This window comes from Paramisgurnus dabryanus, chromosome 10, assembly GCF_030506205.2.
Source record: "Paramisgurnus dabryanus chromosome 10, PD_genome_1.1, whole genome shotgun sequence".
Taxonomy (NCBI): Eukaryota; Metazoa; Chordata; class Actinopteri; order Cypriniformes; family Cobitidae; genus Paramisgurnus; species Paramisgurnus dabryanus.
Window position 1 is genome coordinate 1082725 of NC_133346.1, and position 23616 is coordinate 1106340.

General features: G+C 35.4%; 2 protein-coding genes across 6 annotated transcripts in view; one reads left to right on the forward strand and one right to left on the reverse strand.

Moving 5' to 3' along the window:
* Positions 1-16462, reverse strand: part of epb41l4a (erythrocyte membrane protein band 4.1 like 4A) — a 35243-nt gene extending 18781 nt beyond the window's left edge. Inside the window, exons 1-3 of the mRNA XM_065264272.1 lie at positions 16011-16462; positions 3661-3765; positions 652-703 (exon numbers count right to left, since the gene is read on the reverse strand). Coding sequence (XP_065120344.1) covers positions 652-703; positions 3661-3765; positions 16011-16109 — 256 coding nt within the window. The 5' untranslated portion in view covers positions 16110-16462. The remainder of the gene's footprint in view (positions 1-651; positions 704-3660; positions 3766-16010) is intronic.
* A 922-nt stretch (positions 16463-17384) lies between these two features.
* apc (APC regulator of WNT signaling pathway) overlaps positions 17385-23616 on the forward strand; it is a 34790-nt gene continuing 28558 nt past the window's right edge. For 2 of the 5 annotated variants that reach the window (XM_065264220.2, XM_065264249.2), the window contains exons 1-2: positions 17385-17607; positions 18206-18262. The gene's annotated coding sequence lies outside the window, so the exon portion shown is untranslated. Of the gene's footprint in view, positions 17608-18205; positions 18263-22708; positions 22853-22991; positions 23434-23616 lie in introns of those variants that run through there. The other 3 variants (XM_065264241.2, XM_065264227.1, XM_065264236.2) reach the window with 3 other exon arrangements.

Genomic DNA, 23616 nt, shown 5'->3' on the forward strand with positions numbered 1-23616 from the left:
GTGCATCATGGGTCATGTCAACATATGTGTTCATTGCATCATGTGAACCATGCGTCATGTCAAAATATTTATTGGGAGTGTCATGTGTGTTGCTCATCATGTCAAAATATGTTTTCTTTGTGTCATTTGAACCATGCGCATTATGTGTCATGTCAAAATACGTGCATAACGTGCTGAACACATACTTTGATATGACGAGCCACACACATTTAAAATACGTGTTGTGTAGAGCTTGGCATCGTCACTGGCATGATGTAACGTGTGACTAACTGATCTTATTCTAAAATTGAGTTGTTGTTTCACCTGTTAGTAAACAAACCTGAACACCTGAGGTTACAGACAGATGTGTTACACCTTCAAAGCTCCAGCATTATAATACTGTATATCTCATTCATATTCAAACACTTATATATAATGCATTTGTTTCTCTGAGGGAATTACTGATTCACAATTATATTTAAATGATCCTTTTTAAAAATCAATATTAGTTTTGTCAGGAGGTCTTTTAAGAATAATTACATTGATTTCTAATAGACACAGAAGATGAAAGTTGAATCATTCAGTCGATATGTTTTCTCCTGTGGTGCAGACAGAATTAAAGACACAACATGAAATCATTCAAACTTTATAATGAAACCACTTCATACTTACTGGTTATCAAATCTTTGTGTTCAGAGAGGGTTTTCGAGGGATCAAGCCAATACTGTAAACAACAGACAGAGATTTCACATACTACACGATATAAAACCCAACCCTGACACACGAGATCTGTGTTATATCTCGTCACTAATCAAGTGAAGAAGTATTTTCTGATTTAATGCATTAACCTGTTGAGATGTTCAGTCATGCAGTGATGCCAATAAAAGCTAAAATATACATCAATAAAACATGAAGTCTGAACACGTCAGTACATGCAGTCCACAATACATACATACAAACATCTGCTGCTTTACTGGAAGTATATGTGAAACTATATGTGAAAGTATTTACAGCTAAACTCTTCATTCTGTTCATCTATAAATGAATCGACCTTTTTTTTATTCCAACTTCACCATATATGAATGTTTCCCTGTAAGCTCCGAATGTTTTCTTGTGTGTAATTTTTGGAGAGACATCATCTGGAGAATTTAAAAAACTTTAAAGCACAACTTTAAAGACAACTGGATTTTACAGAAAATGTGTAAGTCATACTTCTTTTGTCCAGCAGGTGAAACTGTAAATCTGATTAATCAGCAGCATCAATTATGGGCTCATAAATATTTAAGGGTAGAATTTTTTAAAGGTGCCAAAGAATGCATTAAAATAATCCGTTAAATTGTGTTAAAAAGATGATCCAGAGACAGTTTTGCATGTCCATTTACAACCCTTAAAATAAAATGGTCTATTATTACCTTATTTTAAAGGGTCAGGAATAATAATGTTGAGCTCTGCTCTGATTGGCTGTTTCTCCTTCAGTAGCTCTCTGTGTGTGTAAACAGATCTTATGTTTGAGTCTCTATAAGATTTTGAGGAATAATGAATTGTTTGGAGATTGTTTATGGACGTTTCTGAGTGCTAAGTTGGTGTTTTTGTCAGTATGGACCTGCAAAACGTAACCGTAACATCAATAGTAGAACTTCAGCCTAAATGCTAGCATATAGCATTAACTAGCATATAGCATTTACTAGCATATAGCATTAACTAGCATATAGCGCTAACTCAGCAGTCACAACTTTGTTTTTAGCATTGTAACAACATTGTAATTAATTTAATGTGTAATTTAATGTTGTGTGCGTACATCTGGCTGTAACGTCACAGTCGGTGTTATGTTAAGATTGGTCTGTTTTCCAGCGGTCTTTTGGATGAACGAGAGGAGATGGTTTTTGGCAATGCCTCTCACCCAGGCAGGAATTATATCATATATATTTGTGCGCATAAAAATACAATAATAACACTATTCTTAGATTACTTTAAATAATTGAGTAACATATGAGACGTTTCACTGCACACTTTGAACAGAAATAATATAACTTCACAAAACACATGCATATGAACAGACACAACCAACAGAAAGTGTGTGTGTGTCTGTCTGTCAGTGTGTCTTTGTGTAGACGGGAACAGGATTAAGACTGTGTGTGATTAAATTAGAGTAAGTTAATTGAATCTGTGAGTCTCATCTAATAATCACATTACTGCAGATGGTGTGTGTGTGTGTGTGTGTGTGTGTGTGTGTGTGTGTGTGTGTGTGTGTGTGTGTGTGTGTGTGTGTGTGTGTGTGTGTGTGTGTGTGTGTGTGTGTGTGTGTGTGCGTCTGTGTGTGTGTGTGTGTGTGTGTGTGTGTGTGTGTGCGTCTGTGTGTGTGTGTGTGTGTGTGTGTGTGTGTGTTTACTAAGCTCAATGTTATGGAAATGAACAACTCAGATTCTCAACAGGGAAATATTAATGAGATGAAACAAAATCCATGGCAGGTGAAACGTACACAACTCTCTTTGTGATTTAAACAAACTAACAAGCGATGCTCCGAGTCATATTAGAGACCTGAATATTATATTACATTTGATCAGTATGTGCGGTCCCTGGGTTCGATCCCATTGTTGTCAAGATCTTTTATGTAAGTTTATTTGCTCCCAAATATGTTAGGCAAGAATTCTCATTCAATTCCGTACCTTACAATTATATGAAACATCTATGAGTCAAGAACGCACGTCAACCACACCTGCACTGATGCTTGCATAAATGACATTTTTATCTCTTTTCTCTTTAAAGCATAATCATCACTCATACCATTGAGAGATTTGTGTAAATGTGAGCTACGGCCCGCCTCTCGCCCAGTGCAGGATCAGTAATAAATCAAAAGTCATAGGACAGGGCCCAGAAGGCATTGCGGGAAACACCTCTCTCATTGGTCGAGCTTATGAGCTAATTATTGTTGTGGCTTTTTTCACAAGTTTGCACTTTGCCTTACCCAAAATCTGGCCTGAAGGTAAAGCTAATCACCCCTTACTTCAGTCTTCACCCTTCTGTTAGCGTGTCAAAGGTCAAGCTGCTTTTGGGATCTCATGACCACACTGTAGAAAGACTAACTACTCGACAAACTTTCTTAAAGGAACGGTTCACTCTCAGGTCACTCCAAACCTGCTTGACTAAAGACTTTTTATCAAACAGGTGCTAAAAAGTTTGATCAATTTGAATTCATGTGACGAATATATCTTCATATAACTTAGCATAGAGTTATTTAAATGAGACATTTCAGCAAACAATCATTTCAAACTGGAGTTCAGTACACAAAAGCTATCGCATGGCTTCAATATATTACAGAGCAGAAATCATATGGACAAATAAAAATATGTAAATATGTAAAAAAAACTTTTTGCCAAAAATATGTTTTTAATATATGCTAAATACATTATGTAGTTAAGTAAAGCTTAATTTGAAAATATATTTAGTTTAAACCTTCAAATATTAATATATATTTCAAAATGTATTTCAGGGGCAACGAATACAAAAAAAATATATTTGTATAAAATATACAATTATAAAAATATTTTTGCAGTAAAAAAATGTATTTAATTTTAATCTATCTCATATCCATATTTTATGTGTGGCATAGCCATATCCATATATTGTTACACCCCTAACTATATGTTTCCTACAAATAATACACAATTTTGATTCACTCACCGTCTGATGACTGCGGTCGCAATAGCGAAGCCCGAAATATTCAGTTTCAGCGAGATTGACGTGACTGAACACATAATCCAGCAGAACAGAACCCTTGGTTGATTTCTGTGGAGAGAATAAATAAATCAATTTAGCTCCTGTATGTCGACTGATAAAGCATTGTGCTAGCAACACAGATCTTCAGGAATATTTGGTGTAAATTTATATTCAACCTGAAATAATCCTTGGATTCATATCAGATTTCTTCTCAGTGGAGATGAAACAGGTTTGTATTTGCAAACAGGTTCAGATGTATTCTCTGTATTTCCAGTTGTGCCTATTTATAACAGACAGTACGTTTTCATGCAACCAAATAATCTGTTTGTAACAGTAATGGTATTGATGGCTCAAAAGCCTTCATGTAAACACCTTAATCAATACGATTGAGGTGGATCAGATGCACATTTCGATCATATTGAAAGTGGTTGTGTAGTCCGATCTGTGATTCAATCATCATGAGAAAATAATTCATGTAAACATGTGAATTGTATTATTTTCTCAATCAAATGCAAAAATATCTTGTGCACATGCGCAGAATTATGCTTAAGTTAACATCTTATATTTACCTTTGATTTACGTATCGCATGATTCTCATCACAGAAACATGCAATAGCAAGGCAATGGCAACACACATTATTAAGGTAATGAGGTCATGCGCTGTACATTCTGCAGCGTTCATGTCTTTCATAACATAACATAAAGAAATAAAATAGTGTTGTGCCTTTCGAAAAGTGTGTTTTCATTGCCTATATCTGAAAACTTCTTAAGAACAACTTTCTCCAACTTAACTTTGATTTAGTACATTTATCCAGAGATAAACTGCAAACTCGATTAGAGATGCTGTGCGCTGCGTTGTTGCCATGTCCTCTGCTTTTTTGTAGAGTTCAAATTTGGGCAACTTTTAAACTGTTTCTGCGAGTATGTATTTCTGTGCGTTAAAGATGAAAGGATTTCGTTCATTAGTTGGTATTTTGTCTGTGAATAGTCATTGGGATGTTTTTAGGCTAGTTTTGAATGTCCATTGGGTTGGTTTTGATACACAAATCTGCCAATCCTGGCTGTGCGCTTGCACAGACATTTGATTTGGATTATATAGTGTTTACATGTAAACAATGAGATTGCAATGTTTAGGGTACTGCCGTAACCTGCAATCGGATTTAATTCAGTCAATGTAAACACAGCCAGTGTGTGTGTGTGCGTGTTTCTATTTATAATATATGTGGCTTTGGTCCTTGATTTAATATGAGAAAAAAACAAGTAACTCTCAAATCACCCATGTGATTGATGATGACCATGTTAAAACCAATCAGTATTGCTTATATTGACTTTAATACCTTCATGCATTATATCATATTCATTCATATATTCAATGTACCTCTATCTGTCATCTCAATGGTTTTGATTCTCTAGTAAAGAGGTTAAACCAGTGACTATCTTGACTAGCACAGTGAAATTCTTGCAGTCTACCACCACTCAAAATTTACTATGGTAATAAATCTTCAGTATTTGTGCAGCTTACACGTATGACACACTGAAGCTCATATGACTCTCCGGTGAGTTTCTCGCCTCTGGGAATGTGTGTGTGTGTGTTTGTGTGTTTTGTAAAGACTTGGCGTGTATTCAGCGCTCGGTTGTTTCATACAGACGTATGTCATAATTTCTCCTCTTACACACTCCAGGCTGAAACCAACAATTCAACTTCAAATGACAATCTGAAACTTTATATACACCAGCCAACACACAAGACAAAACATCACGGATTAAATCTCTTTATTTTCTGTTTCTTCTGGTAAGCAATGAGATTAAATTAAGAGCAAATGAAAACTAAGTAACAAAAATCTTTAGTTTTTAAGATGTTATTTGTGTTATCTTCAAAGCAACATTGATACATCACTGAAACAAGTGCCATTTCCATAAAGTGTCCTGAGACATTTAAAAAAAAGTAATATAAGATTACAAAGAAAAATCTCATTTCATGATAACTCATTTTGTCAAAAACTGTGACAACATTTTGAAAAAAGACTCATGTAGCGAAAGAAAAATCTCATGTTCCAACACCGCTGATGCCCACTGGCATAATATCTATCAAAGGTCCATAAGAAGAGAAACACGGCTACAGCCTTTACCGGGGAAAAAACCTCATTGTACGTGACCCCTGATGTCAGCGTCGTAACTCAAATCCCAAAAGCCCGACGGGAGGAGAGGTGAATATGACAAACCACAAAAACACTGCCGTCTCTAAAGGTTCCTGGCAGAACCTGACACTGACACACTCCTGTTAACCAGCGCTACAGATCCTCCTAAAAACATCTTCTCCACATTCCTGCCATATCTGTCGCCCTGATAAGACTTTCTGCTGTTCAGGATGGGAATGTTCAAATAACAGGGAAGAGAGAAATGAATAGAAAGGAAATGAATTTCCTCATGTTGAGAATTTTTGGCACTAGTGATGATCCCACCTGGATAGAAATGAGAGTTTGCCGGGGAAGCTTCTTTTGTTTTGTTGGGAATGAAACATAAGCTGCTCTATGGTATTTAAGGCTCAAATCTTAAGACCAAGATCAGTCTTCATATGCATTATCAAATGTCCAGATATAAAATATTGACATTTTATGTGATAGCACATTGCATTGTGGGACACAAAAATCTTCAATATTCAGGCACATGGAATAATTATGCATAGGTAAAATAGCTGCAAAAATCTGGGAATTTGGGGAACTTTCCATGGAAAATACACAGGGGAACACAGATGAAGATGAGTCAGATGTCGAGGAAGCTAATGTTTGAATGAGATGCAGTTTCTATGAAATTAGAGAAGAATTTAATTCCTTAAGTTTTCAACTTGGAATATTTCCAAAATTCCCAAGCTTAGTGGACAATACACTGTACAAAAATAACATAAACAATAAAGTAGTTTTGCATAAATAATCTTTGTTAATAAATAACTACCAGAAGAGACAACACAGCACAATATAAATGCTAATAAACTAAGATTGATTTCTTTAGGTCACGTGACCTTCTTCAGCCGTTTCAGGCTGTCAATAAGATAAATGGAGAAATATTTGGGAACGAGAGATAAATGCTGAAGATTTGTCATAAGGATGTAAAAGTGAAACACAGGTATGTGTCTGATAAGAGCAGTTCATTAAGTTAAAGACGAGCTGTGTTATTATGGTCAATGGGGGCCAGAGAAGATTAACTAACCTGGTCACCTACAAACACACAAGCTGGAAGAAAAAGACACACAATGAGCGGTTATACAGACTTTCTCTCTCTTTCTCAAACTCATTGTATTAGAAAGAAAATTGTCCAGCTATAGTTCATGTGTTACAATATGCAATTAAGTGAATATTAACATAATATTAACAAAGATTTAATGTAAAACAAATTAAGACATTGCCGAGATCATAATACAGAGCACATTAACTTCACATATCAAAAGAGATCACAACAATACCTGCTTGAATTTATGACGCCTAAATCTCTCATCAAAAGTCAAAGATCCAATTGATCTGAGTTAGGATTTTCCTGTATTTTTACAGTGCGGTACTGGCAGCACGGTTACTGTATTTTGATTCACAGCATTGTACTGTAATCCAATATAAAGCACACAAAGCAAGTTACTGTATTTTGATTCACAGCTTTGCACTGTACTACAATAAAAAGCACACAAAGCAGGTTATTGTATAACTTAAAATTGTACTGTAATGCAATTTACTGTATTTTTACAGCATTTAATTTTATATTGGATTATGTATATTATGTAATTTAAAATACATTTATATACTGTAATATATTATAACTATTGTACATGTTATTAATATTATAATTTTATTAATATCACACATTCCATAATGTATAGTCAGTATCATAAAATATTTAGGTTTGAATCAATAAATCAATAAAGTGAAGTCACTTGAAGACAAAAGGTGTGCGTTAAACACACTGAAACACAAAAGCCATATGATCATATGTGATTGTGTGTGTGATGTTGTGTGTGTGATGTTTTGGTGTGTGAGGGTTAATATTTGATTTAAAACATCTTTAAAACAATGAACTCCCGTCTGTTGTCTGTATGGCAGTTCAATCATCAGATGGATGAGATCTGACCATCTGCTCCAGTCTGTTATATGGGTGTGGCAGTGGTCACACAGGCCTTGTGTGTGTGTGTTGTGTGTCTGTGTGTTTTGTGTATGTTTGTGTGCAGATCTACCATCAGCAGATGTGTCTTCACACCCAAGAGACTCTAAAGTGCTGGTGAAGATGTCCATGTCGCGGTTCACACCAAAATCAAATAAATGATAGTTTGCTTTAGGAAAGTTACATTTTTAGACGCCTACTCTTTATTGTGACGAATAATTAATGATTATCTAACATATTGATCTAAACACAATGCATAAAATCTTACTGTAATAAAAAGTAATAATGTTATTTAAATTGTAATGATATATTTAAACATACTGTTTTTCTGCCTCTGATTTATTTCAAACATTCACAGTAATAAGAATGATCATTAAATCCTTTTAATGAAAATAACAAAATGAGTGGTGAATGCATTGTTTAATTCTGGAGTCAAATATAACATTATCCCATGTCTGTCTCCACAATGAACACAAAGACAGAGCTCACACACAAGTACTGTAGAGATAATAATCTCTGATTATTGAATGATTTGATGATTAAAACTATGCTGGAAACGTCTGAAACCCCTCGTGTGATGCTGACAGTCACAGACCCTCCCAGTTTCCATAGTTACTCAAAAATAAAGACAAAGATGCGAGGGGTGGAGCTGTACCAGTTTACAGCGCCTGTGTTCTCAACAGAAATTTACTGACAAGCACGGTCTTGAGCTCACAAAAAAACTGAACGCTTAACCAGTTATTTTTACAAGCGGTAAACACCCTGAAAGAAAAACACTTAAATTGTACCTATAGACATACCATAATACTGCAAGGTACTTCAAAGAAACCCGCGGTAACAAGAGAAAAAACACTGATACTCTTTGTGAGGCAATACATGCGTGTGAGAGAAGAGAGAGACATACAATATAATCACTATGTCCCATCAGAATGCAAAAACCATAGTATTACCATAGTACAATGTATAATTCAAACACAAAGCTGGAAAAAAATCCATTAACATGGATAAGGAGAGCAAAACACACACCAATGACAATCAGAGGAAATGAACTGAACATAACATTCAAAGACTTCACATAAACAAACACACAAATAATCAAACACACAAATAAACACTGACAACAGTAAATCAAGTAAATCAAACTCTAAAAATAGCACAGATGAGAGCACAAGTTTCTGTGAAACAGAAGAAACAGATTTAAGAGAACAAAATAACATAAGAAGGAGGAAACAATCGTGTTTAAGACTCATGATATGTTATTACCAGTACAGAGGTCTTATTACAACGAAATTATGTACCTATTTGCGTTAACATGTCACGCATTTCTGTTTGCGTGTCATTGTCACGTATTTGTTACTAAACTGTTTTGTCCTATTTTCAAACCATTGATGCTCTGGTTTAGGATTAGATTTAGTGTTTGCGTAAGGATGTCACTTTAAGTATTGGTTTAAACCTTTTTTTCATGATCTATTTTTTATATTTTCTGATTTTTAAAGGGATAGTTCGGCCAACAATGATATTAAATCCATGATTTAATAACCCCCAAGCTGTCCGAGTTGCATATTTTAGAAAATGTTTTAGATCTTTCAGTTAATTAAATGTGAAGTTACGGGGTCCACGACCTTCAAGTCCAAAAAAAGTGCTTCCATCCTTCACAAAATAAATCCAAACGGCTCCAGGATGATAAACAAAGGTCTTCTGAGGGTAATCCGTGCAGTGCTGTTTTAGAAATATCCATATTTAAAACTTTATTAACTAAAATAACTACCTTCCGGTAGTGCCGCCATCTTAGACTCCTCTGTATTCAGGAGAGAGTATTAGCGTAGTGTACGCACTTTTCTTAGTGACGTATATGTTGACGTATTTTAAATGTGGATACTTCTACAACAAAACTGCGCGGATTACCCTCAGAAGACCTTTGTTTATCATCGTGGAGCTTTTTGGATTTATTTTGTGAAGGATGGATGCACATTTTTTGGACTTGAAGGTCGTGGACCCCGTAACTTCACATTTGATTAACTGAAAGATCTAAAACTATTTCTAAAATAACTGAAAATGTAATCGTCTGAAAAATGATGGACATATGCATCTCGGACGGCTTCGGGGTGAGTAAATCATGGGTTTAATATAATTTTTGGCCGAACTATCCCTTTAAACCATTGTCGCCTGGAATTAGGGTTAGAGTTGGGTTTCGGTAAGGATGTCATTTTATGTAAATCTAGCCCTAAACCGAAGCGACAATGGTAAGAAAACAGGACAAAACAGTAACAAATACATGACAATGACACATAAACAGAAATGCGTGACATGTTCACGCAAAAAGGCAGAAAAACGTGTCAGTGTCACGGAAAAGACTCACAAATTTACGTGACTAGGTACAAAATTTCCAACCCATCCTCACCCCATTTCGTCAATATTTGACGACACTTGACCATTCGTCATATGTTGACGTGAAGGGTATACCTTTCGCGTCATTTTTTGACGAACTGGGGACTTCAATACTATTACGTCCGTTGCATTCTCTTTCCTATTTTATTACCATTTGCGCGTCGGTTTAGGGTTAGATTTACATAATGACATCCCTACCCAAACCTAACTCTAACCCCAACGCCAGGTGACAACTGTTTCTAACCCCAACGCCAGGTGACAACTGTTTAATTTCGCGTACACTGTTTAATTTCGCGTACACTGTTTAATTTCGCGTACACTGTTTAATTTCGCGTAATCTAACCCTAAACCGACGCGCAAATGGTAATAAAATAGGAAAGAGAATGCAACGGACGTAATAGTATTGAAGTCCCCAGTTCGTCAAAAAATGACGCGAAAGGTATACCCTTCACGTCAACATATGACGAATGGTCAAGTGTCGTCAAATATTGACGAAATGGGGTGAGGATGTGTTGAAAATTTCATGATACTGGGTGCTTATTATTCACCTATGCCGACATTAATACAGTTTTACATTCTACTGCACCTTTAAGTGTTTCGAAAGGTTTAAAATAAGACTCTGGATTCAGTAATAATAATTTATATGCAGCTTTGTTAAAAATGCATTGAAGATTGACATATTTTAGCTGGAATGAGTGAAATCCCTAAATGTAAAATCCTTAACTCAACCTTGAATTCAACCAACCCACTATCACAAAATTACGTACCTATAGTCACGTAAATTTGTGATTCTTTTCTGTGACACTGTCACGTTTTTCTGAGGTTTTACGTGACCGTATTACGTATTTCTGTTTACGTGTCATTGTCACGTATTTGTTACTTAACTGTTTTGAGCTATTTTCTTACCATTGTCGCTTTGGTTTAGGGTTAGATTTACTTAAAATGACATCCTTACCCAAACCCAACTCTAACCCAGGTGACAATGGTTTAAAAATGAGAAAATATTAAAAATAAATCAGAAAACATTGTATAAACCAATCCTTAAAGTGACATCCCAACGCAAACACCAAATCTAACCCTAAACCGAAGTGACAATGGTTTGAAAATAGGACAAAACAGTTGAGTAACAAATACATGACAGTGACACGTAAACAAAAATACGCGATACGGTCACGTTAATACACGGAAACATTGTCACGGAAAAAAGAATCACAAATTTACGTGACTGTAGGTACATAATTTCATGATACAGGTTTGATTCAACATATGAGGAAACTTCTGAAACGTTAATGATGAAAGAAGTTTGCAAAACAACAAACTGATCCAGGTACAGCTTTCAGCATCACACAGCTCCATGTTTAGATACTAACTGTGGAAAATCTTTCAGCCGAGCGAGTGAACTAAGAGTGACAAAGTGACCAAATACTGGGTTATTTTCAACAGTGTTGGGTTAAAAAGGGACAATTTGTAATTTCACTTATGCTGGATTGCTTCAACCCAAAATGCTTGGTTGTTTTAACCCATTGTTGGAGGGTAATTTAAAGCAACCCTTGAGTAGATTAAATTTGATGAACAGTTTAATCATTGAATATACTGATGCGTGTTTATTGCCGTGAATATTTCTGGAATGTGTCGATATAAAAACAGATCTTGATCCGTGTTGGTTCAGTATTTGACAAGAGAGATTATGTTCCTCTTTGTGAGGAAAGAAAGTTGCTGATGCACAGCAGATGCCAGTGTTCGTTTAAATACCTGTGAAATCCTCTGACCTCAGTTCACACCTCAACATAATAACACATCTCATCTTTGGTTTTCACTTTCTCTATGACTGCTTGACAGGAGGCTGTAGGTTTGATTTTTTGTTAAACAGCCTGACCTGACCTGACCAGATTTCACCTACTGAGTTCAGCAAGTAAATACCTGCTTTGACCGACATCAGACAGAACATTAGGAGTGTTTGATAAACCTATAATGAATCTGAAATATCAGCAAATCATCCAGCACATCAAGATTATAAAAGATGGTTTCAATCTTGTACCCCTTTAAACTCTCTATCACCTTCTGCTCCTCTCAGACTTCACTGTCAAATAAAGGCAAATAAAGAAATACAAATAATAAACGAAGACTCAGATGCAAAACCATCTTTTTTCACCGTAAAACCTGATAAGTTAACTTAACTCAAACCATTTGAGGACCACTCACATATGTATGAGTACTGTGATTCTGTGAACTTAAATATATTGAGTCATATGCAAATATGCACTTATATTTAGATTCAAACACACTCACGCTGTCATTATGAGATGAGCAGCAGCTAATTGACTTTAAATGTCAGAATACAAACAAACATTTAATCAATCATTTAATTCCCTCATCTTCTGTACGCAATTATAAGTTGATTATGCTCATTATCATTAAAGTAAAAAATATCAGCTGTTAATGTCTTTGTCAGTAAATATGTAAGCAGTAAGCATGTAATAAAAGGCTGTTGGGATCTCAAACCCAGTTATAAATCAATTTATACAACAATGAAAGATTTGATCCAAAGCATTAGGGATCTGATCAACTTTAAATCCAATAAGAGGAAATCTGTTCCACTTTATCAATCCCATAATGCACAGGGATTCTCCTGGTTTTGACCGGCACACACCCAGATGACACACAGCCCTGTGCACTGTGCTATTGAGATGGGTGTGGAGAATTAAGATGATAAAACTAATAGCATTGATTCACCAGTGGTTTCACACAACCACACGCGTGCACACACGCGTGCACACACACACACACACACACACACACACACACACACACACACACACACACACACACACACACACACACACACACACACACACACACACACACACACAGCTATCCATATTCCACATATTCTAGTCATTTCTATTGTTAAAGGGGTCATATCATGAACATCTGACTTCATGTTTAAGTGCAATAATTGGGTCCCCAGTGCTTCTATCGACCTAGAAAATGTGTTATAGATCAACCCAGTAACTTAGTTTTGGTAAACCATTCTCTGCAAGCATGTGAAAAAATAGCTCATTGAAATTTGGCTCCCCTTGTGATGTCAGAAGGGGATCTTATTATAATAATGAGAGAGAGAGAGAGAGAGAGAGAGAGAGAGAGAGAGAGAGAGAGAGAGAGAGAGAGAGAGAGAGAGAGAGAGAGAGAGAGAGTATTGACAGCACAAAGTGGCAATTTTAAGATCTTATAATAAATTATCTGTGGGGTATTTTGAGCTTTAACTTCACACATGTACTCTAGGGACACCAAAGATTTATTTTACATCTCATAAGTCTTGTGAAATGTCCCTTTAACCATTAACTAGTGCTAGTGCCTTTAAATGTATAAAAATATGGTATGCATCTAGAACACAAAGATACTGGTCAAATAACCTATGATCAAATTAAAAAATATAATAAATAATATTTCACGTAAACAAAATAAAGTCTATTTTTAGGACTATTAGGATTTAATCCTAGAACATAAAATTGAATATAAAATTAAATGCTGCATATTAATAAAACATATATAACTGCATAACAACAACACAGTTTTATTGAAATATTTCTAGTTTGAAGTGTTTTATTATTTGCATTATTGTTAAATATTTTCTGTCTCAAGAGACATGATGTAGGAAAGAGAGAAAGCCTAAATAAACATTTTTCTTTGTTAGACATTTCCAAATGTCAAAAGTGCATCGCCTCTACAGGCCAAAGGCAACACAAACACGGCCGGGCAGGCACGGCTTTCTTGTCTTTCTTTTCTGATGACAGAAACACGCAAGCTGTTCAGCTCCTAACACACAACTACACACACACAAACGGCCATCAATGAAGTCTTTGTGTAATGTGTGTGTAGGGAGGTTGAGCATTTGAAAATGTGTGTGCGTGTGTTTGCTAAGACAATCATCACAATGACTTATATGCATAGTGTTACTTAGTAATGTAGTGCATGTAGTGTTAATAATCTGTACAAACCTACCAACTGCAGAACATAACATGCATTACACCTGGAACAACGCAGCTTATAGAGGATAATCATACTATTGTTTACGAATGTACATTTGACCTGCTAGATCCTAAAATGTGTAATTGAAGAAGGAAAGACATGAGGTGAATTTTTTCATCTAAATAAAAGTGTGGTTTGTGTTGTGGGTCACTGGACAGATCAGTTGTGTGGGATGATTTTTTGTTTGATGTGGAGAGAGGATTTTCACACAAGGACAACAGCTGAAAATCAAAGTTTGTTTGGCCTCTATAATCATTTACTGTGACCATACACTTTATTAAATCAGAATTTGATTCAACACAAAATATCCCTCACATTGTATTGCATAAGAAGACCATAATAACATTTTGTGATAAAAATTAATATAATCCCATCTCAATGGGGAGCATTGTAAATACACTTATTGATAAAATGTTTCCCTTCTAATGCATTGTATATCATTAAATGCTTACATTTGCTGGGTCTTTTCTACACGTTTGAATGCAATTATAATACAACATCAGCTATTAAATAAATAAATAAAGCAAATGCACATTTTAAGTCTTTGTACTGTATATTGTATAAAAGACTTGCTAAAGATCTCACCAGCTCCATCACCCATTAACAATTTAAAGCATCTGAGCAATATGATACCTCTGATGTAACCCTGTCTAGAGAGAAAAATGTGTGTGTTTGTGTGTGCATGTGTGTGTGAAAAAACAACAACATTAATGTGTGACTTTCCCTCATTTGTGTGCAACTAGTCATGATACAGAGTTATCAGAAATAACACAACTAATTCAACAGATATTATAGAACAATGACTGCTTATTGTCAAGCACCTGCTCCACGATACACAAAATCTCAAGTTTTGTCAGATCAATACAGACAGAGACAATCTACATAGTTTATAAGAATAATAAAGATCATGTGACCCAGAAAACTTTCACAGTCTTTCTTCTAGAAAACCATTCCCTATTCTCTGTGAGGAAACAGGAAGACATACCCAAAACACACTTCCTATTCCTAGAGAACAACAGTTTTGTGTTTACATCTGGACACAAAATAATCTGAAAATCCTGACACTAAAAGCAATGCATGCTTGTTTTAATAAGATCAAGATTTAAAGCCATTCTTATTGGGATTAACCAGGTCATCAATGTCATGATGAGCTCACAGATTCTGGGTGTGGACTGTAGATATGGACACATAGGAACATTAAAGGGATAGTTCACCCAAAAATTCTGTCATCATTATTATGTAGTTACAAATCTGTATAAATGTCTTTGTTCTGATGAACACAAAGGAAGATATTTTGAGAAATGCTTTTAACCAAATAGATCATAAGCCCCATTCACTTCCATAGTATTCTTTGTCCTACTATGAAAGTGAATGGAGCTCATGATCAGTTTGGTTTCAAACATTCCTCAAAAAATCTTCCTTAAAATATATCTATATGTAGGTTTTGTTGTTACAAACCTGTATAAATTTCTTTGTTCTGATGAATACGGAGGAAGTATCTTCCTTTGTGTTCATCAGAATAAAGACATTTATACAGGTTTGTAACAACATGAGAGCCATGACAAAATTTTCATTTTTGGGTGAACTATCCCATTACCTCAATGAAATGGAGGAGTGTAAAAAATTATGTCATTCATAGCCTTACAAAAGTCGAATGGTAGTACAATGAACCATGACATGATAATAATGTTTTTTACTGGGATGAACAAGAAAGGGTGAGAGTTTAAATATGTTTAATATAATAATAATAATACCTTTATAGCCTGCTGCTGAGAGGTCAACGTCAGCTTGGTCTCATCCAGAAGCAGAACCTCACAGTAAAACTCCTCTTGGACTGAACAGAAACAACTCATCTTGATCCAGATGATCCACAACACTCTGATCCAAACTCAACAGTCTCCAGTCTTTACATTTATCATCATGTCCACCTGTGTTTGTTACATAGTGTCTGTTTCAGTCCTCGTGCACCTGACGTTTTAATCACCCGAAATGTCCCATCGGAACTCATATGATGAAGAAAGTTTATTTACACAAACTGAATAGCTCACAGAAGTAAAGTCCGGTCCATTAAACCCGCGTGTCAACTGTAAATAACTTGTAAATAACTGTGTGATTTTGAGCTGAGTTCATCCATGAATCCTAAAAAAATCCTCCTGATTTTTCCAGTGTATCCGCGCGCTGAAGTCACGCTGTGTGCGTCTGTGTTGCCAAGCAGCCTGCGAGAATCTCACATGAGTGACGGTTCATGACTCCTCCCACAAACACACACACACACACACACACACACACACACACACACGCACGCACGCACGCACGCACGCACGCACGCACGCACGCACGCACGCACGCACGCACGCGCGCACACACACACACACACACACACAAACACACACACACACACACAAACACACACTTCTTGAACTGGACTGTCCTGCCACCTGTTGGAAAGTAAGCGTATTTTCTCTACAGTGAGTCTGCTTTTGTTCTTACTTTTCTACTTTTTAATGTAAAAAAAGTATTTTTTATGTATAATTTATTATGTATATTTGCATTATGTGAGATAAATGTATTTATTAGTATTGCTTTAAAAATGAAATATAATTTCAAAATAAGTACGATCCTTTATATTTTTTATGTAGAGGTATAAAGCCAATTTTTTTTATATAATAATAGCAACAACTACAACCATTTTAGCTAAATTGTAGATTTATTTATTTATTTTATTATTGATCAACTTTACAAACAATCAAGGCATATGATTACAACAAGTATCGATCTAACAAAAATACAAAATAAGAGCACTAACTCAACATTGAACAAATTATAGTAAAATAAATAATTAACGTAAATAATAAAAATATATAAAACCAATTTAAGGGTTTTCTTATTATTAACCAATTTTAATGATTTGTATTTAAATGTAACCTAATTTAACCACTGATTAAAGTTGGGCTTTGACTCGTACCATCTACATTTATTAATAAAAAAACTTTACAAGACAATTTAAGAAATTGATAACCAACTGTAAATGGTTGTTTCCCACAAAGATACCAAATTTAAGTTAAATAGTAGAAGAATCTGAATATCATTTCCTCCTTGCGCGGAGAGATTACAGCGCATGCGCACATGCTGCGTCCTGGAACAATATGGCGAAGCGTCGCGGGGATTGAAGCAGTTGAGCTGAAAATCAGAGACACAAAAGAAGAAAAAGTTTCAAATAAACACATGATTTAGTCTACGAACAGTTAAATATCCGTCTATAGCGGTTAAATATCATGACATCGCGGGATTTATTTCGTCCTGCGCCTCAGACACGAGTTTTTTAGTTCAAGAGAGCGAATGTTTGTGCAGGTAAGACTTTAAATAGCCGAAATAATCTTCAAATAAACACCTTTATCTGAAAACACAATGTTTATATCATTCATATCTATTAATGTCGCTGTAATTGAGGTTATATTGTTTAGTTAGTTACAGTTAAACCATGTAGTGTTTTAGAGATTAAAGAAGTGCATGTTTGTGTCTTAAGAGTTTAAGGACATTTGTGTTGTTTATATTTCTCAGATTGTCTTGTTTATGTTGTGTGGTACTGCTGATCTACACAGTCACGTGAACTTTACTATAATCCACTTTGCTTTACTTTAAAATCACCTTATGTACTTCACACTAGTTAGTATAATCTGCTCTAGTAATCTGTCTGCTACACTTACTTACTTACTGGTTTACTAATCTCTACTATACTATACCATACTTCAGTTTTACTCAAAAAACTTTGTGCTTGTAAACTTTTTACTTTAGTTAACTTTGTGTAAGTTAACTTTACTTTGTGCTTTAGTGGCCTACTCTCATAAACAGCATTGCTCTGTACAACACTAGTAATCATTAGTATACTATAGTATGCTATTAGTATACTATATTTTAGTTTAATACTTCAGTGTGTTTTTCTCTCTAGGAGTCGTGCTGTAGATCCGTCCTGCAGTCCTTGGCACGTGTCGTGCACTGACAGAAGGTCAGCAAAACTTTATTTGTCTACTAAATCATTTATCTGTAACGGCCTTCAGTACAGACTTTGTTTCAGTTGTTATTGTGCGTTTAGCAACGGCAGTAAGGATCTCTCATGAAATTAACAGAGCAGAGTTCTGCTTATTCACAAGAATTACAGATTTTGGAAATGTACTCTTTGGCATTGCGTTAGCAGCTCAAAAGGTCATGGGTTTGAACCCAGGGAACGCACATGCTGAAAAAAAAATGTGTGCCTTGTTATGCACTGTAAGTCACTTTGGTAAAAGCGTCTGCCAAATGCATAAATGTAAAAATGATGATGATGATGGACTTGTATGGTCTTAAACTGCTTAATTTTATTGTGTATACTGCACTGAGAATACTATTAAAACACTGAACAGTTTTTGGGTGCACAGTATGTTTATCTGATATCTACAGATATCTCTCTATTTTATTAGTAAGAGAAGATTGCAGTATCAACAGTGATAATATACATTAAACCTTCCCTCTAAGGCATTAATATTTGGCGACTTGGAAAGTTTTCATCATAGTTTTTGTGCTTTCTTTTCTGTGAATGACTATGAAATCCTGAATATGTTTTGTTTTATGAAATTTAAGATGTTTGATCTTGCAAAGCTCTGCGATCTACTGAAATGAAAGGATTTTTTTATCTATTAAGGCTGAAACTGCATAATATTATAGAGGTTTGAAGTTTTATTAACAGTCTTGATTTATTGTAGGTTAAGCATTAGATGTCCATGCATCTCTGTGTTTTTGCGATAGTGCTGCCTGCCACCAAACAAACTTCATGTTATGTAATTGAGAAGTGAGTAAATGTAACAATCTGAGTAACTAAATCTAAAAATGAAAAGTGGTCAGATTTGAGGCCTGTTGGTGTATTTTACTGTGTTTTGTATATAGCTGCAGTCTGTGGTTAGTCTCTTTCTTGGGTGGTTTCCTAGACAGAGCTTATTTCTAGTCCCAGACTAAAATGCATGTTCGAGCTGTCTTAATTAAAAACAGCTTGTATCTCAAAATCTACTTCAACATTTAAACCACTGTTATGAACTTTTTTGATCCACTTTAAATGTTGACTATTATATCAGTGCCATTGTTTTGTCTCAAGATGCACACCACCAGTAACATTTGTTGTAAGGTAAAAACTTCTTAAATTCCGTAATATAACTAAGGTCAAGTCTAGGGCTGTCACGATTATGACATTTGGCTGAAAGTTATTTGCCTAATAAATTGTGCTGATTATGACAATTAATTGTCTATTTATTGCTTTGACATTTAATTTTTTTTGTTCATGAAATAATTTTCACACATGTTATTTAACTTTTGCAAGGTTTACCTGGCAGTAAATATTAATACACATAACACATATTTTCAAAATGAAATAGGATCACGCAACTTTCACACGCTTTCGAAACGAAACTATGGAGATCTGCCACTTTAGTTGTATCAATGAAAGGCTAAAAATAGCGCTGTTCATCGTATGTTCAAGCCAGAAGTTGAAAAAAGACGTAAAACTTGTGTTTAATACCTCAGATTAGATAAATGGGCGGAGAGAAGGCGGTCGCGTGTGGCTGTTCGAACACATTCAACCACATATGCGTTCCGCAACTCCAAAGCAATCTGATCGAAAGTGGTTTCGACTACCTCTGGATGTGGTCGAAAGTGGACGAGCTCAAAACGTTTTGAACACCGTTTACACCTGGCATTAATGTCATCCACTTGTGATCAGATCGACGAAAACGCATGTTAATGCCAAGTGTAAACAGCCTCATTGTTATTTTGGCAGTCTTTTTTAGAAGAATAGTGGCTTTTGAATGAAAAACTATAAAATAATAAATGTGATGCATTTATTTTTTTGTAAAAATTGAATTGCATTTATACTCTGCATGATATACATTTCCTGACATTGAATTCATGGGTATGTTTAAGGAAGGAGATCATAGATTGAAGGGTTTTTTAAGGATACAGAATGGCCGTTCCCTTTCTGTTTGGATTGTTTTCCCACACAAGTAAGGAAATGTAAAGACAGTTTCCCATTGAGAGAGTTGACCAGTCTCCGCCAATGTCCTTCTCTTCAGCTCTCCAAAACCCAACGCTCATTTACATAAAAGAAACATTAAGTATAGAAACCCCCCTCCCATGACCTCTTCGGTTTACAGCCAGTTATCAAATGTTATTTATTCTTCACAAAGCCTAATTCATTGACTAAAAATGACCAATTGTACAGTAACAGCAGACAAATGGTGCTGAATGTTAACTGGGATCCAACAGTACTGATGATTGTTACGTTGTTTAACTTTATTGTTACTGACACTGTTTTTAAACAAGCGATACATATATATTTGATGCATTTAAATTCAGTTTGTTGTTGCACTTGAGATTTACTTGGAAGGAAACAAGATAAACCAACAATTTGTGCTTATCTGAGAGTCGAGTTATTTACTGTACTGCTCACTGTATGTTTGTTGTTTCATGCAACCAGAGAGGATGTTAGAAAGGAAGACGTGTTTTCTGTTTGATATCTTTGTATTGTTTTACAGTGTTTTGCTGTGATGCAGGAAAAACTGTCACAGTGTTTAAGTGTGATTGTGATTCTGAATCTAAAATGTAGGCATAAACAAAACCACTAGCAAAAGCGAGTAGGCCTGTATTTACACAAAGCCAAATTCTTGATTCCTCACGCTTTTTGTAAAGTTACATATAAAGTTACATATGTGATCACGCTTGCAATTTTTGATTAAATGTTTTAACCTTCTTCCTTTAAATAGTGGTTTGGTTAAAAGTTAAATGAAGAAATTTAAATAATGTATATAAAATATTTTTTTGTTACTAATTATCATTATGGGTGTAACAATACATGGATATGGATCGATGTATCGATTACATTTTTAACCAAACAATGCATCGATGCCGCACATAAAATATCGATATGACGCATTTTTGTATATTTTCATGTGCTAGTGTCAACAAATGAATGCGATGCAGCAACAAAGCGATTGTAGCAGCGAAAACACAGCAGACATTGTGACTGCTATCGGACGCAAATCATTTTATGTGACACATTTTTTTTCTATATTAAAAAAAGTGTTCTTTCTTAGGTTGTTGTTTTAAATGTCCCAAATTGGGACTGAGATTGTGCCGTTTTCAAAGAGTTTAATTAAACGTTCATGTTATATATTTTGGTTGCATTCGTGAGTTATTAAAAATGTAACTGCTTAACTAGGAATGTAATATTAAAGTATCGATAAATAATCGAATAGAATATTGTACCGCTGGTGGAGCTGATCGGTACGGTATCATACCGCAACTGTCCAGTTTACACTCCTTTTAGCTTTTTATTTTAATTGTCAGTTTTAAAATGGCTTTTTTTATTAACACATAATTGTATTGTTATGTTTCACATTGTATTTCAAAAGCGGTTAGTTAGTTTGTTATGTTGATTTTATGTTTTAAATGTTAGTATAAATTAGGGATGGGAGGGTATGAAAATTTCATATCATGATTATAGTGACCAAAGTTATCACGGTTATCAATATCAGGGTTTTGTTAAAATGAGATGGAAATGTTCAAAAAGAACTGATACACACACTGAAAACATTTAAAAAGTTGTGTTTTTGAAAATCACAATTTAATAATTAATGTCCCTAAAATTATTTCTGTGGTAAAAATAAATAAATCTGTCTAATAAGTTTACCGTGAATGACTACAATACATTATCCCTTAAATGCCTTCTTGTGCAAAAAACTATGTTGCATGTGCACACCTGCGTCAAACTGATTCTGGTTGGACATGATTTACCATGAGTTTTCAAAATCAGGGTAATCAAACACGGTTGTAATGATAATAAAATTTTAAATGATAATACTAACAATCAGGACATTTTATCGTGGTTAATCGTGAAACCTGTAACTGTCCTATCCCTAGTATAAATGAGATATTAAAGAAATGTTAGATTTGTGATAACTTGCTAAAAATGCAATATGGTATAAATAAAATATATAAATGAAATTAGTTTGTAAATTTAATTAAATAATATTTTTTAAACTTTAATTTATATAACCAACATGCATTTCTTCAGTCTCTCTGCTATCTTTATCAACCTAAACTTTGACTATATGTAACTTTGAAGTATTACAATTATTCAGTTTGTACAAACCACTGCGGTATGTACATTCACATCTGTGCTATTTTCCCCATGTCTCAGTATATCTTGCAGCCCTAGTGTTGATTAAAAATTGTGTAAACAACTTTGAATATATGCATTAAATATAGATCTACTTTACGGCTCTGTTATGGATCAAAAATTAATGCTGTGTTAATTCAACATTGGGTCACATGACCTATACGCCCATACCGCTTTTCCTCCTGAGAGCTTTTAAACTCAGTCAGGGGAAGCAGATGTACATTATAGCAGAAATCTGGCCAGCCACCATCACCCACTGCACCAGCACTGGCCTGGGCTGGCCGTCTTCTGATTGGCTGAGCCCGCGCCCATGTGACACACAGCCGGCTGACTGCTCTCCGGCAACTGACAGTTGATGGGTTGCTGGGATGGAGGCTGTCACTGGTGCAGAATGGGGTAAGTCTCCATTTAAACGCTCCGATCGAGAGATGCGAACGTTCGGCTGCGACATCTTCTATTGCAGCTATTCAGTCGCAGCTCTCGCTGGGGTTATAATAGCGTGTTTGTGCAGAATAGCAAGGCGGTGCCGATAAGCCTTTTGTTTTGATGTCTGGTTATTGAGAGGGCGTGGGGGATGTGCATGGGTTCTGATTCCAGCTTTATCATTGGGACGCTGAATGCCGTCTGTAAAGAGCCTCTTTTGTGCTGCGTTCGGACAGATGCGCTCGCTGGCAGATTATTTATAGCGGTTTAGGATGTGGACACAGATTCCACAGTAAATGTAAGCAGTAATTGCCTTGTCAAGATGGAGGGGCTTCTGCAAGAGGAGATTTTTTTCTCCTTTATCCGGTGATGCCCGAACAAAGCAGATGTGTCGGTGCAGGTCTTGATTTCTGTATAAAACACAATCTGGTCAGTCGGTGGATGTTTATGTGATTCTCAGGTCACCCTGGGTCTTTGTGCATTATGGGAAGGGCATCTCATACAATTGACTGCAGGGAATTTTTGGATTTGGATTTTGCATCGATGGTGAAGAGGTGACTGCTTTTAATGCATCGTAACCATTGCATGCACAGCATATTTGACTAAATGCATGGCAATTGTGCATAAATGCATTTTTATTTACAGCATTAAATGTGCTGTAGTGAAATGGTCGACAATCAGATTCATGTCTGTGAGGAAGTGTTGAAATATTAATGAATCTATCGTCTCTCTCCTCC